This window comes from Chrysochloris asiatica, unplaced genomic scaffold (assembly GCF_000296735.1).
Source record: "Chrysochloris asiatica unplaced genomic scaffold, ChrAsi1.0 scaffold00109, whole genome shotgun sequence".
In the NCBI taxonomy this organism is placed as follows: Eukaryota; Metazoa; Chordata; class Mammalia; order Afrosoricida; family Chrysochloridae; genus Chrysochloris; species Chrysochloris asiatica.
The window spans coordinates 3,299,995-3,315,209 of NW_006408627.1; the positions used below are offsets into that span (position 1 = coordinate 3,299,995).

Below are 15,215 nucleotides of genomic sequence, written 5' to 3' on the forward strand. Positions count from 1 at the left end.
TCTAAATTCTGGTGGGATATACTCAAGGTTGTAATTTGACTCTTATAGATTTGTTTCAATTTTCTTCAGCTTCAATTTAAACTTGCATATGAGGCAACTGATAGTCTCTTTTGAAGTTGGCCCCTGGCCTTGTTCTGACTGATCATATTGTCTATTTGATACCTGTGTATTCCATCTGGCATGATCCCTGTGTATACTCAATGTTTATGCTGTTTCAAAGAGATATTTACAATGAATAAATCATTGACACTGCAAAATTCTATCATTATCACCAGTGCCATTTCTGTTACCAAAGTGATAAACTCCAGCTACTGATCTCTCTTCTTTGAGGAATATGATGCTTAGCAACTCAGTCTTATACAATATGCTTCCACTGACACCATCTAGGATTATATTTCATCACTCTCCTATAGTTTGTCACATTGTCATGGCTTGTATATTGTGGTGATGCTGGAAGCTATGACATACATTGGTGTTTCAAATATTAGCAAGGTTACACATGGTGGACAGCTTTCAGCAGAGTTTTCAGACAAAGATAGATTAGGAAGAAGGAAGAAGTGATCCACTTATGAAAGAGCAGCTAATGAAAACCTTACGAATATCACTGGAACACTGTCTGATGCATTGGAACATTGCCGTATGATAAGCCTCTCAGGTTGGAAGGCACTCAAAATATAAGTGGGGAAAAGTTTTCCCATCAAAGTAGTATTAACCTTAATAACATGGACCAAGTAAAGCTTTCAGGACCTTCATTTGTTGATGTGGTACAACTCAAAATGAGAAGAAACAACTGCACACATCCATTAATAATTGGAATGTGGAATTCACTAAGTATGAATACAGGAATATTTTTTAATCTTATAAAACGCCGTCAAGTTGGTTCCAACAAATAGCGACCCTGTACAGGGTTTCTGAGGAGCAGCTGGTGAAGCTTGAACTGCTGACCTTGAGGTTCAAACTGACTTTGCAGTCTAGCACATTAACCCACAGCACCACACTAGGGCTCTGGAAGTTGTCAAAAATGAAATGGAATGCATAAAAATTGATATCCAGATATTAGCGAGCTGAAATTAACTAGTTGGCCATCTTGAATCAGACAATCATATTGCTTACTAAGCTGAGGACAAATTGAAGACACTGTCAGAAAAATAAATAAATAAAATATATATATACACACACACACACACATACATGAAACAAGCTCTATTGTGAAGTACAACACTGTCAGTGCTAGGTTAATAGCTATATACCTACAAGGAAGATCAGTAATTATTTAAATTTCTGCACCAACCACTAATGTCAAAGCTGAAGATATTAAAGATATTTACTAACGTCTGCTGTTTAAATGGATACAATCAAAATGCACTGAGAATTACTGGTGACTGAAAGGCAAAAGTTGGAAACAAAAAAGGATTGGTAGTTGAAAAACACAGCCTTGCTAATGTTTATATTTATATGCAGCCCTGGTGTGGCACTGTAGCATGAGCACTGGACTGCTAACCACAAGGTCAGTGGTTAAAAACCCTATATGGTGGATAGACATTGACTCAACAGCACTTAACAAAAAATGTTTATACTGACATCTAAAATTCTGAAAGTCAGGATTTCTAGAAAATAACTGAAGACCTTTTACACTTTAAATGTTTTCATAATGTTGGGAATAAAAATTCCTGAATGAGTTGTTTAACTTGTATGCATTTTGTGAAAACCGTATAATATATTTTAAAAAATATGTAGAAGCAGCCCTAAGAGATTCTCTTAATTGAAAAGGAACCTCAAAGTGGATCAATTACTCTCTTGTCTGTGAATAGACCAACATTAATAAGTATACAGGTCTATTTACACCAGCGATTTTTGCCAAGAATTATAAATTTGTTTGAGCCTACAATTCAGTTGTAATAATGAGATGGCAGAATTTAAATCAGGTTTGTGTACTTAAATGAAATAATTAATAAACAGCATAATATAAGATCTTACTCTGCTTCCTAGGGACTCAGAGTGAGAAATCTGCTTAAAAAAAATCCAGATTTTGTACTTTTCTCGCATCAATCCCAGAAACACATCTTAATATCTACTGAAATTTCCACTTAAAATACAAAATTACAGTTTAGTATTTAGTGCAGGTTTGTTCATTATAAAAAGTACATGCCTCCCCATTTTCCACATGTACCTATTTTTTCTTATAACATTAATAATCATTATTTTGCTTATCTAAAATAATTTTAACTGATAAACTTGAAAAATATTTTAAGTCTGCAGAAAATGAAATGTTACAATGTGTTCTATATCCTAAAAAGTCTCTAATTCAAAAGAAATAATGTTCATAACATAGAATAATAAGTTATTTTTCATTACTATTAAGATTTAAGAAATAGGATTTTAATTAATAAAGAAGTAACTACTTAATTCATTTCTAAGTAGCAAAGATTTTAGAGTATGAAATTAGCTGTTGTAATCATCACTGCATTCTTTTAGCTTACGCAAGAGGACTAAATATAAATGTTATTAAATTATTCCTAATAAATAAGGCAAAAGATAATCTTATTTGCCCCTGTTGTAAGTAAAAAGGCTGTTTTGCAAAAGAAATAAAGCAAATTTTAGGCTGGCACATATTTCCTGCATTGTACAAGGGTGAAGACAACTCTTAGAAAAGACAACTACATTCTTTTTTGACATAACCTCCTTGTTTTTCAATACACTTTGTCCATCTGTCAACAAGACTTCATATTCTGTTATTAAGAACTATTTCAGGCTGAGCTGAGAAGACACCTGAATGCATTGCTGTCTTCACATCTTCATCAGAGGTGAATCTGCTTGAAGGGTTGCTTTTAGGGACCAAACAGGTGAAAGTCTGATGGAGCAAGATCAGGACTATAGGGAGGATTATTTAACACCTCCAAATGAACCTTTGCAGTGTGTCAACAGTGTGGGCAAAGGTGTGCAGACAAATATTGTCACAATGCCCTTGGATAGCAGTCCTCTGCATTTAATTTGAAGTTTAGGCTTCAGCTCTGCAGTGAGCATCTCACTGTAACGAGCACTGCTGATTGTTAAACCTTTTTCCTGATACTGTTCCAATACTGGCCCTTGAAAATCCCAAGGAAGTGTAAGTATTATATTTATTTTCCAGTTGATGGTCGACTTTTGAATTTTGCTTGGGTGACGACTGAGGATGTTCTTACTCCATACTCTGCCATTTATGCTCAGGCTTGTAGTGATGAATCCATGTCTTGTCACCAGTAACGGGTTTTTCTGTTTTGTTAGTTAAACTTTTACCTTCCTTTGCGCACTGGTCCAAATTTTGTTTGCAGATGTTCAAACGCTTCTGTTTATGTTCTTCGATGAGTTGTTTTAGTACCCACCTCACACAAACTTATGGAAACCCAATTCTGTCATGTATTATTTCATAAGCAGAGTCATGGCTAATTGCAATGACTGACGACATACTCCACTGTCACTCAGATATTTGGCAGAATAATTTCCTGTGCCTGCTCAATGTTGTCATCATCCATGGGCACGGACTAGTGTTTTAATACATAATTGGATTGTAGATAATTTTTGACTCATTCTGGTTTCATGTAATTTAAATACACTGAATTTTATAACTATTATGTATGCAAATGGGACTAAAAATTTATGAGAGCCAAAGCAGAAGAAAAAAGTTACTGACCTTCTAACCATGGAAGGCAATATTTAATATAGTTTAAGGCTGAACTATACTTGAAATTCTGAACAATACTTGAAAAAGGAGCTCTGGTAACGTAGTGGTTACGAATCGGGCTGCGAACCTTAAGGTCAGTGGTTTGAAACTACCAGCCACTCCGCGGGAGAAAGAGGAGGCTTTCTACTCCCGTAAAGATTTACACCCTAGTAAACCCTGTACAGGGTCGCTATGGGTCGGAACCGACTCAACGGCACTTAACAACAACAACATACTTGAAACTATACTAGGAAGTTACTAGGAAGGTTAAGAACCTTCTTTTCCATGCTCCTTTCAATACTGTAGAAGAGGGGATGCAGGAATTTTACAGTCCTCACTTTGTGGTCTTTTTCTTTAAAGAGTCTTCCCTAAAAATTAAATAAGCTTCAGGTCCCAAAAAAATCTGTCTACTGACCTTTGTAATGGTAAAATTTTCTTAAATGAGAAAAGTCTATTATAGAATGTTAAACAAGAAGCAGAGAATACAATCTATAACTTAAGCTCAGTTGACAAAGGGCTGGTGGACCATTCACTGAACATTATTAAACAGTAGGCATTCAGTCAGCAATCAAGAGACAAAATTGACTATATGGCTTTTGTCTGCAAGAGGCACACAGTATATGGATAATGGTACAAAACAGGTAAACATCAGAAACTTTCTTTTACAAAATAATATTTAACTGAGAGGTCCTCATCCTGTATTCACTGTATTTTACTCCACTGCATAGTAACTGTGACCTAAAAACATTTTCAGGTTTCAATTCCTCATTTATACAACAGGGATAATGATTCAGAATTTACAAACAAACATACAACTGCAAATAAACTAAGCTGCAGAGTTTCTAACTCACTGTACCTTATGAATACTACCTCTTCTTTCATGATTTTATAATAAAGTCACTGGGATAACAGATTTTTCTGTTTGGTCTTTTTTTCTTTTTCTTTCTGTTAACATTGCTAGAGTAATGTAGAAACTTAATGGTGTTTCAAATTTCCAAAGGATTTTGAACTAACAAAACTAAAATAGAAATTATTCATTCAGAAAATTTCATCACAGAGGTCAACCTTGACTTTTGTGGAATGAAGCAGCATGAATTGAGATTTCTGAAATTGCCCTCCTCCTGCCCTTTTCTTTTATGTAACTGCATCTGCAACATTTATGGACAGACTTGCCTTCCTCAATATGCAACCCATCTGCTAAAAAATAGATTCCATATGGTGCATACTTATTTATGAACATGTCTATTTATGTTAGAGGCTGGCGAACTCCTTTGCTTATGTAAAACGTTAATGATAAATACGGTGGAATTTCCTGGTGTGGCTCTGTAAGGCAATGTACTGGACCCCAAGGTTGGGTGGAACTGCAAGGCAGGCCATTCCAACTTACGAGTTGCCCGAGGAAACTCTATACAGGGTCACTGTGAGTTGGAAACAACTCGACAAATTTATCGTAAGTGTGAATTTTGAATAGGTTACTTCAATTTTATCTCTTATACAAGTCTCATTACAGGGTCTCTATGAGTCAGAAGCAACTCGATGGCACTTAACAACAACACACTTCTGTTAAATAAATGATACTCTTTTTCTGTTACAAAAAATAAATAAAAAATTTTTTACTGGAAAAATAACAATACATGCCTCATTTGAATCAAAATAATGAGTTGGCCAGCTATTTAAGCATCTACTTATTTTACATTTTTATGCTCTTGAATGGATTCAGTGAAATGAGTGTTTGACTCCATAAGAAATGTATGGATGTATGTAATTGTAGCTGCATACGATACAAAATACAAGGTGAAATATCTTATAAAATGACATAGCTCTCAATTCTTATTTATTTGTTTGGGGAGATATTAGAGAATATATTGCTAGGGTGCTTTTACAAGACTGCTGTTGGCATCAAGTTGGTTCCAACTCATAGCAATCCTGTATGAGGTTTTTGAGAGTGGTTGGTGGGCTTGAAATGTCAACTTGAAGTTAGCAGTCCAGTGCTTACCATACAGTGCCACACAAGGACCCTTTACAAGACTTGTTGTTGTTAGGTGCTGTTGAGTCAATTCCAACTCACAGCGACTGACCTTGTGCAGGGTTTTTGAAGGATCAACTGGTGGGTTTGAACTGCTGACCTTGTGGTTTGCAGTCCAGTGCTGATCCTACAGCATTGGTATTGGTAAAAGGCTACACAAATGCAAATGGATTCTATTTTTCCATAGACCTTCAGTACTAGAATTATAGTGCTTTAAGGTATAGTTACACCAAGTATGGCATTCTTGCCAGAACAGAGTACCTTTGAGAAGAGTACTATCATTAAAAATCTTTCAAAAGTAGATGGAAGCATGCTGTAAGACTTATATTCTAAATAATATCAGGGCAGAGGCTGCACACAAAAACACAAGGTAAATGGAGCCAGGTTTCTCACTGAGAAAAAACACAACACTGGGACAACTGAACCTGCCTTGCATAATGTGAGTTTGATCTAAATTGTTTACCAAGAAACCCCTGCTTCAAGTCTCCAGTATATATTTTAGTTTCTTCATTTGATGAGAGAATCAAATACACGGTCTTGAATGGGTACATACTTAAACCATGTAAGCTTTTGAAGTGAAGTCTTTCATAGTATATAATAAAACTTTACTGTGCAGGTGTTTAGACTCTATGACCTTTCTGATGCTATAATCCTGTTAATAAAGCACCCAAAATGTTCTTTGTAGTGATTTGAGTTTATAAACAAATACAGAACTCTAGACTTATTTTGATGTTGTTGTAAAGTGCCGTCGAGTCAGTTCCAACCCATAGTGACCCTCTATAGGGTTTTCAAGGAGCAGCTGGTGAGCTTGAACTGCCAACCTTGCAGTTCAAACGGCTTTGCAGTCTGGCGCATTAACCCACAGCACCACACTAGACTTGTTTTAGAGTCAGTTAAATCCTAAAGGGAAACAAAAAACTGGTGGTGGTGGTGGTGGTTATGTGCCGTGGAGTTGGTTCTGACTCATAGAGACCCTATACAGGGTTTCCAAGGCTGTAAAACTTTAGGGAACAGAAAGCCTCAACCTTCTCCCATGGAACAGCTGGTAGTTTCAAACTCCTGTCCTTGAGGTTAGCAGCCCGATTCGGAACCACTGCACTATCAGAATTCCTTAGAATATGTACTAGTAACATTTTAATTCCAGGGTTTAAATATTGTGGCCAGTGACTCTCAGGCTGAAAAATCCAGGAACAGATCGGATTCTTGGCGAGGTGGATACTTTTAGAATATGCTTTTGCAAATTATTTTCTTTAAAAATCATAAAAGAAATCACTTTTTGAAAATTCAAGTGACATTAAAGGAAGCCAGGAGAACATTACATTTATTAAAAAGAGGTATAGCTATTTAAAGGACAATCACAAACACTAGTCTAAAAGACCAGTTCTCTGGAGGTAATCGAGAGCCCAATATGGTGGCCACTGGCCATGTGTGGCTACCAAGCCTGTCAAATGGCTACAGTCTGTAGGACGTGCTGTACGTATGTGCAAAATGGTCACTGGGTTTCAAAAATTTGATTTAATAAAAAGGAAAATATCTTATAAATATTCTTATAACTGGTTATATATTACAATAATATTTTGGCTATATTAGATCACATAAGCATTAAAATTAACTTCACATATTTAAGGAATGTGTTTCCTTGAGAGTTTAAAATTACACAGGTGGCTCACATCTACGGCATCAGTTAGGTTTCGGATGTTCGGCATTACTCTATAAAGAGATTTTCTGTAAGATTGGACTGTCTCGATTCCAAAACGGGTGGTTCCAGAATTAAGTGGATTTCTAAGAAGAAGAACATGTACTTTTGGAGGCAAGACATTATTGTTGGATGGGTTCGGAAAGTTACAAATTAGGAAATGTTATGAAGTTTTTTTCAGAATAAAAATGCTACTCCTGCATTTTCTTAAATTGTACTGATTTTAAGGAGAAGATGAAATGATCCTAGGCTTTTAAAACACGATTCGTGTATCATTCTTAGCTTAGACAAAACTTTCTAGCTCTGTGTACTATGATGCATTCCTGTGCAAAACATCTGAATGATGCCTTTGGGAAAGATAATTTACTTACTTGAATTAAAAGGGCAAACATTGCCTGGCTTAAAGCTGTGAAGTCAGTGATAAAGATTCTCAACAGAAATGGAAAACTACAGATAGTCAGGCTATTATTTTTTGGTTGTTCTCTAATCTCTTCAAAGAATAGCACTCAATGCCAATATTTATTTTATTTACAACATTTAGTTATATAGTGCTTATTTTGTGCCAAATATTGTTCTAAATAGTTGACTACTTTTAAATACCTTAATCCAAGCAGCCCTATGTGATAGAAATATTGTTTTTCCCACTTTAGACATACAGAAACAGAAACTTTTAAAGGGATGAAATGACGTGTGGCAGAACCAGGATTTGAACCGAGGCAGTCTGTGATCTAAACCACTTCACTACAATGTCTCCCTGTGCTACTGCTATACCTTACCTTTACATCAACACTCTGATTATGATCACTTTAATGGACAGTCTGTCGACTGTCGCTCCAACTTAAGAGGTTTTAGTTCATTAACCTAATAATGATTAAAACACTAACAACGAGAAGAAAAATTTATAAACATTTAATTCCGTGTACTCACCGCCACATTTGTCTCTTGTTCTGTTTCTGGCACGTAAGGGTAATGATTATAAAACATATCATTTCGCACCATTTTTTTCCTCATTCTGCAGGGCCCCTCTGTCATTTCCAACATCCATTTATCTAGATGTGAGCCAATGGGAGGGCCCCACAATCCTCGCTCACGTAACAGTTCATACTCGATCTGACACCACTCCTCTGTCACATACTTCAGGGCATTTTGCTGACGCTGGGGGTAAGGATTCCAGGTTGGTTTTCATGCAACAGCAGATTAAAAAAAATAAACATCTATAAACAACTTAAAAATCACATTTATGTTTGACAACAAATGCAAACTCTGTTACTTCAGTCAAAATTACTAAGTAAAACTATTTGTTGTTGTTGCTGTTAAGTACTGTCGAGTCAGTTCTGACTCCTAACAACCCTGTGTAGGGTTTTACAAGGAGTGACTGGTAGATCTGAACTGCCAATTTGTGATCCAGTGCTCTTTTACTGATGGTTAAAATAAGCTAGTCATTTTTTGAGAATCAAGAAATTATTGTAATGACACAAAAAAGTGATTCTTGTAGCAACTGGTATACCACAAACATGTACAGGTCAGAGGACAAAACACAGTCAAAGAGTTGAATGAACTTTGTTAACAAAAAAAAGGATACAATTACTTATTAAGATCAAAAGGACTATTTCAGTATGAGTTAATAAACGTATGTGGTATTTTAAACATGAATCTCCCCACCCCAAGATTAGAAAACAGCCATGTATTTGGGAATAGCTAGGAAAACAGATCAGGAAATATAGCTATCACACTAGGATACTTGATAAACATGGCCAAAGCTTTTACACAAAGAATATAAATTTGCATCTCTGAGAGGGAACTTGTCATTCATATAAAAATCAAAGAAAATTCATGTTTTATTGGCTGCTGAGATGTTTCCAAATGAATTTAACCATTTTATTTAACTGGAAATTTATCACCTGGTCTAACTTCCTGCTAGCTGTCAAATGACATGCTACGGAACATTTCAATAGTTGTTCTTAAGTGCCGTCAAGTGGCTTCCGACTCATAGCAACCCTGTATGGGGTTTCCGAGGAGTGTCTGGAGGGTTTGAACTGCCAACCTTGTGGTTAGCAGTCCAGGGCTTATACTAAAGTGTCACATCAAGAACCTTAAGAGTAGGTGATTACAAAAACGTATCTAATGATTAGCAGGGTATAAGCATACAATATAAGGAGCTCTGGTAGCATACTGGTTATGAGTCCGGCTGCCAACCTCAAGGTCAGCAGTTCGAAACTAGCAGCAGTTCCGTGGGAGAAAGATGAGGCGTTCTGCTCCTGTAAAGATTTATAGCCTCGGAAACCCTGTGCAGGGTCGCTATGAGTCTGAACCGACTCCACGGTACTTAACAACAACAACAAAGTACACATTCTAAGTCTTAAGAATAAAGATCTCTTTAAACAACTAATCATAAAGATTACTGACATTTCACCATGATATTACAGTAGTATTGATGCATTTCTCGGGGGTGGGAGAGGGAGAACCCCATTATCAACAAATGATGGAGTATTTTGTCCATAAGATATTAGCAGTTAGTTCAAAAGTCTTTCAAAAATCAGTATACATAAATCTTTAATACATTTAAAACGAGTGCTTTGGAAGCAAAATACTTAAGACAGAGTGTTGGTTAGTTATGGATTCACCAAGGAGATGTGGTGAAATTCACTGGTCACTTATATACTCATCATGCACCTCTAATGGAAAAGAACCTGCAATTTTTTTAGACTCTTAAGGGCCTTTTTTAGTTGCATAATTTCAGTCTCCTTGTTAAGTTGGAAAGACTGGAATCACTGAAATATTTTACTGAAAATAAAGATATGTAACGTTAGTCTGGACTGCTAATAGACTCAGCAGCACTGCTTTTGAGCATGTTGCTGTTTAATGTAGTTTGCCTACAGGAAATTCAAATTCTTCTATCCTAAACCCAAGGACTGACATAGATCAACATCAAGGATAATTAAAAGTCATCATCTAAATGAGAATTTAAAATGCAATTCCACAACTTGCCCATCAAATGGGTAGGAATTTCCTGAGAGAAGCACAGCTGTTTCTCACCAAGGGAATGCAAAACAAATCATTTTTAAGATTATGAATTCTTACCTCTTGATGCTCCTTATATTGTGTGTCTACTAAGTCACGAACAACAGCAATATGTGTAAACATCCACTGTGAGATCTCCTAACATTGGATAGAAAAAGAAGTTTTTCAGAGCTTATGGATTTACTAGAAAAATCAGTAATGAGACTTATAAGCCATGCGCAACAATTAAATTAAAATTCTGTGAAAAGGACCCAATACAGGAAAAAAAGAAACCAAATCCAACAGTATTTGTAAAATACTGTTGGATTTAAAATGTAAAATCCAACAGTAAAAGGTCTGATTAATGACGAAGTAAGTGGAGACCTGGAGTGATGGACATAGAGCTGCTCCCCTCCAAATGCCCCAGTGAGCTTCCTGGAGGGTGGGCAGTCATTTCAGCAATTGCCTCAGCTGTGGCCTCACATTCAGTGGCTGAGGAATTTGGGAATACAGAAGCTCTGTGATTTCGACACAATGCAGGTCAACTCTGACAGGCCATTTTGGTTCCACAGCTCCATTTAGGTCAACTGAAGCAGGCTCTAGACCTGTGTCTCAGCTTGACATTTCTCTGTGCTCAATACTGTTTGTTTCCTTCTTCATCCTTCCAGAGGTACTGACCCCAAAGACAGCCCTATTGACCATCCTACACACTAAGCTTCACGTCTGAGTTTGCTTCCTGAAGAACCCAGTATGTAATGACTGATAAACACTGTTTCTCTCAGACCCTTCTCACAGCTGCCACTCAGATTCTGGGAAGTAGGATGAGGAATACATTCATGCTGGAGGGAGATGAGTTCTTTTTGTAAATCCATCATAGGCCTATGCTGTAAGATTATGAAACATTGAAAAAGCCTGTTCTGCTACTGGTCTAACATTTATACCATTAAACAATAATAAGACATGTATTACAGAAGGTAGTCAATCTCTGAATCCCATATTCACTTATGACCAGTTGTGAAATAGATGTAAATTTACAACACTCACATTTTATCATTAAAAAAGAGAGACGTTCCCACAGTTTATGTTACTCCTCTTTTAAATCAAGAATACAGAAAAACTTTACTTCAAACAATTTGCTTATAAATGTTCAGTGTATTATATAAAATACTATAACTAACACTTGAAAAATTAATATCCACTAATAGCAATGAAGGCAACACTGTACCTGGGTGGAAAGACTGTGCTTATTAAGACCACTCTCCTTCCGATTCCTTCTTGATCCTGTTAGCTTGGACAGGCCAAAGCCACTGCTGACACGGGATAATTTGGATTGTGTGGTGGGCACCAAAGCTTCTCCTCGACTTACGCATTTTTTCTCATGGGCTATGAAATTAAAATTAGATTATTTTACAATTTTTCCATGTACATACTGATTTTGCTTTTTATGCTTTCCTGCCATGGCCACAAACCACAGTTCTGAAGTGATCAAAAAAGCAGGTGATGGTGCAGAGTTAGACAAGTCTTTTGTTATTGTTACTGTTAAGTAATATTATTTAGAATTACAAATTCATTGGTGGGTACTCTTGCATAAGGATGGTGGCTTGAGAATTATTACCACTTGATCCCAAACCTTTGGTGCTGTGTATATCTTAGAACTCAGAATGTTTTAGACTATGTTTGCTGAGCTACGGAGCTAGAACTGAGCACCTTCAGGCTGAGGTTGGTGTGTCCTGTGGGCATTTCTCAACAGCCCTAAAAGAGCCTTGTAACACTGACCAGGCAGAGAGACCTGCGTGTGGACACAGATGAATAGAGGCTGTCCTTACTGGAACAAGCATACCCTCACTAATTCTTACCCTGAAATGGAGCCTGTTAACTTCCCTAAGCCACCACTCATCTGTCAGTTTGCCACACTGTGTGACTTGCATGTTACTATGATTCTGGAATCTTTGCCATACACATATAACCTGTATAGAGACCAAGAAGCAGTCATTCAAACAAAACAAGGGGACAATGAATGGTAGAAAATCAGGAAAGGTGTGTGCCAGGGATGTATTCTTTCACCATACTTATTCAATATGTATTCTGAGAAATGCCCCAAGAAGTTGGATTATATGAAGAAGAGCATGACCATACAAATGCTATGAGCAACATACAAGGAGTCTTCAAAATATTCGTGGAAAAATCCCATTATCTTTCATTTCAATTTTTCCACTAAGTTTTTGAAGCCCTGTTATTTCTAAACTCACACATCTTTTGAGTTAAGAAATGTCAAACTCAGCATTGTTGTTAAGTGCCACCAAGTCGGTTCCAACTCATAGCGATCCTGTGTAGGGTTTCCAAGGAGTGGTGGGTGGGTTTGAGCTGCTGACATTGTGGCTGGCAGACCAGTGTTTATCTTATAGTGCCACACCAGGAGTCCATCTGATTTTTGGAAAGTTTTAGTTGTGTGTCTAAAGTGCATTCACAGCAGTCTCCTGTTCACATCAGCTCAGTAGGCCCTCTTACCCAAATGATTCTGCCAGCACTTCAAACCAGCTTCTTCTATGAGCGGCCTTGCTACAGCTATGTCCACGTGGCCCCTTTCGTTCACAGGTAGACTGACTTTGAAAAGCTCCTCCAAGGCTTGTTTCTTACTATGTATGAGTTCAGTCCAAACTCTGTTGACTGCTTTTATGAGAAGCTGACGGCCTAGGGAAATGAAGAAAGAAAATCAAGCAAATGATCAAAGCCACAGTATCTCAATATAAAGTCAGTTCTTCATTTCCTTGAGCTTTACTTTACATCTAGGAATTTCAACAATGGCACTTAATTGTCAAAATAACACTTCATATAAATGACCCATTAATGAAAAAGATTATTTAGAAAACAAAAATAGGGCTGGTTACTTTTTAAAAACTGTAAATAAAACTCATATATTGTTAGGTGCCATTGAGTTGGTACCGACTCATAGCTGCTGGAAGCGGTTGAGGGTAGAGGACAGCTTCGATTTGCCGCTTGACACAGTTCCGGCAAATAGTGGAGTAGTCTTGCAAAAAAGATAGCTCTCAGAAGTTGCCTTCTACCTTCTCTTTAAAGTAATCTTAATTTTACTTATAAAAATATATAATATGGCAATTTTCACAGCCTTTCACTATGAATTCTACAAACCTTAGGAAAAACTAGCTTAGCAACAATTGCTTTCAGCTTTGGTGGATTGAATACACAGAGAAATTGTGAATACACAGAGAAATTTTCATTAGAAAACCTAAGTAACTGCATTTGTGAGGCCACAAAAGCAAATAGCATATTAGAGTCAAGCTGACCTACCCCCATAGGCCTCACCACATTCAGTCACTAGCTAGAATTCACAAACCCCTACATATAGACAAATGCATAAATAAGTAGACAATAATGAACTTAAGTGAAAGATAGTTTTGACTTAATAATCTACACTTCTTGCAGCAAGTAGCCAGGTTGGGCTTTATGCCACATAGCTTCCAAGTAATTTAATGAATACCTTTATTATAAAAATAATAGCACATTATGTAGGATAGAAAGTTTATAATCTTTTAGTAGAAACAAGAAGAAACAGTTTTATCTCATACTGGGAAAGGAGATGAAGTTCAGTCTGAACATCACAGAGTATTCTTGTTAAAGTTGTCTAATGACCAGGTGCAAGAATGTTGTGACTATGTAATAATTCAAGAAATGATAAAAGTGTCAATGCATGTACTGTGTAATTTTAAGTATAAATAATAAAGACTTGCTGAGCTGGACTGGCAGAAGAGGCAGAAGGGGCAGAAGGAGGTAGAAGCAGCAGAGGAAAGCAGAGAGCAGGAGTAGAGGCAGAAAGAAGGCAGAAGTGGCAGAAGAAGCAGAGAGCAGGAGGGAGAAGGCAGAGGGCAGACAGCAGACAGAGCAGACAGAGCAGAGAGCAGAGAGCAAAGAGCAGAAATCAGAAGCAGGGGCAGAAGCTGGAGAGAATAGCCGGACAGCACAGCAAGCTGAAAAGCCTTTCGATTGTATTCATTCATTTCTTCTTCACCGCTGATTCCCGCGTATTCTTTTGTGTCCCACGACCCCCGCGGAGAGCCGGTCTCCCCGCACATAGCAACTGTATGCACAACAGAACAAAACACTGTGTGGTCCCGCACCCATCTCACAATTGCTACATTTGAGCCCATTGCTGCTGCCAGCTGCACCAATCCATCTCATTGGGGGTCTTCCTCTTTTTTGCTGACTCTCCATTTTACTAAACATGATATATTTCTTCAGGGACTGGTCCCTCCTAATAATATGTCTTAAGTATGAGAGATGAAGTCTGGCCATCTTGGCTTCCCAGGAACACTCTGTGTTTCTCCCATCACAGATTTGTTTGTTCTTTTGGCAGTCCATGGTACTTTCAATATTCTCCTCCAACACTGTATCTCAAATGCATTAATTCTTTTATGGTCTTCCTTACTCAATGGCCAACTTCACATACATATGAGGTTACTGAAAATGCCCTAGCTTGTGTCAGGGACACCTTAGTCCTCAAACTGACATCTTTGCTCTTGACTGCTTTAAAGAGGTCTTGTGTGACATATCTGCCTAATGCAATATGTCTTTTGATTTTTTTTGACTGCTGCTTCCATTAAGTGTTAATGGTAGATCTGAGAAAAATGAAGTTTTTGACAACGTCAATCTTTTTTCCACTTATACAGATGTTGTTTATTGATGCAGTGGTGAGAATTTTTGTCTTTTTTTTTTTTTTTTTACATTGAGATGCAATCCATATCAAAGGCTGTGGTCTTTAATTTTTTTTTTTTTTT

At 37.1% G+C, this 15,215-nt stretch overlaps 1 protein-coding gene across 2 annotated transcripts in view; it reads right to left on the reverse strand.

Moving 5' to 3' along the window:
* Nucleotides 1-15,215, reverse strand: part of WDFY3 (WD repeat and FYVE domain containing 3) — a 255,203-nt gene that overhangs the window by 65,162 nt on the left and 174,826 nt on the right. For both annotated transcript variants that reach the window (XM_006867730.1, XM_006867731.1), the window contains exons 38-41: nt 12,931-13,113; nt 11,648-11,805; nt 10,504-10,581; nt 8,350-8,577 (exon numbers count right to left, since the gene is read on the reverse strand). In XM_006867730.1, coding sequence (XP_006867792.1) covers nt 8,350-8,577; nt 10,504-10,581; nt 11,648-11,805; nt 12,931-13,113 — 647 coding nt within the window. The remainder of the gene's footprint in view (nt 1-8,349; nt 8,578-10,503; nt 10,582-11,647; nt 11,806-12,930; nt 13,114-15,215) is intronic.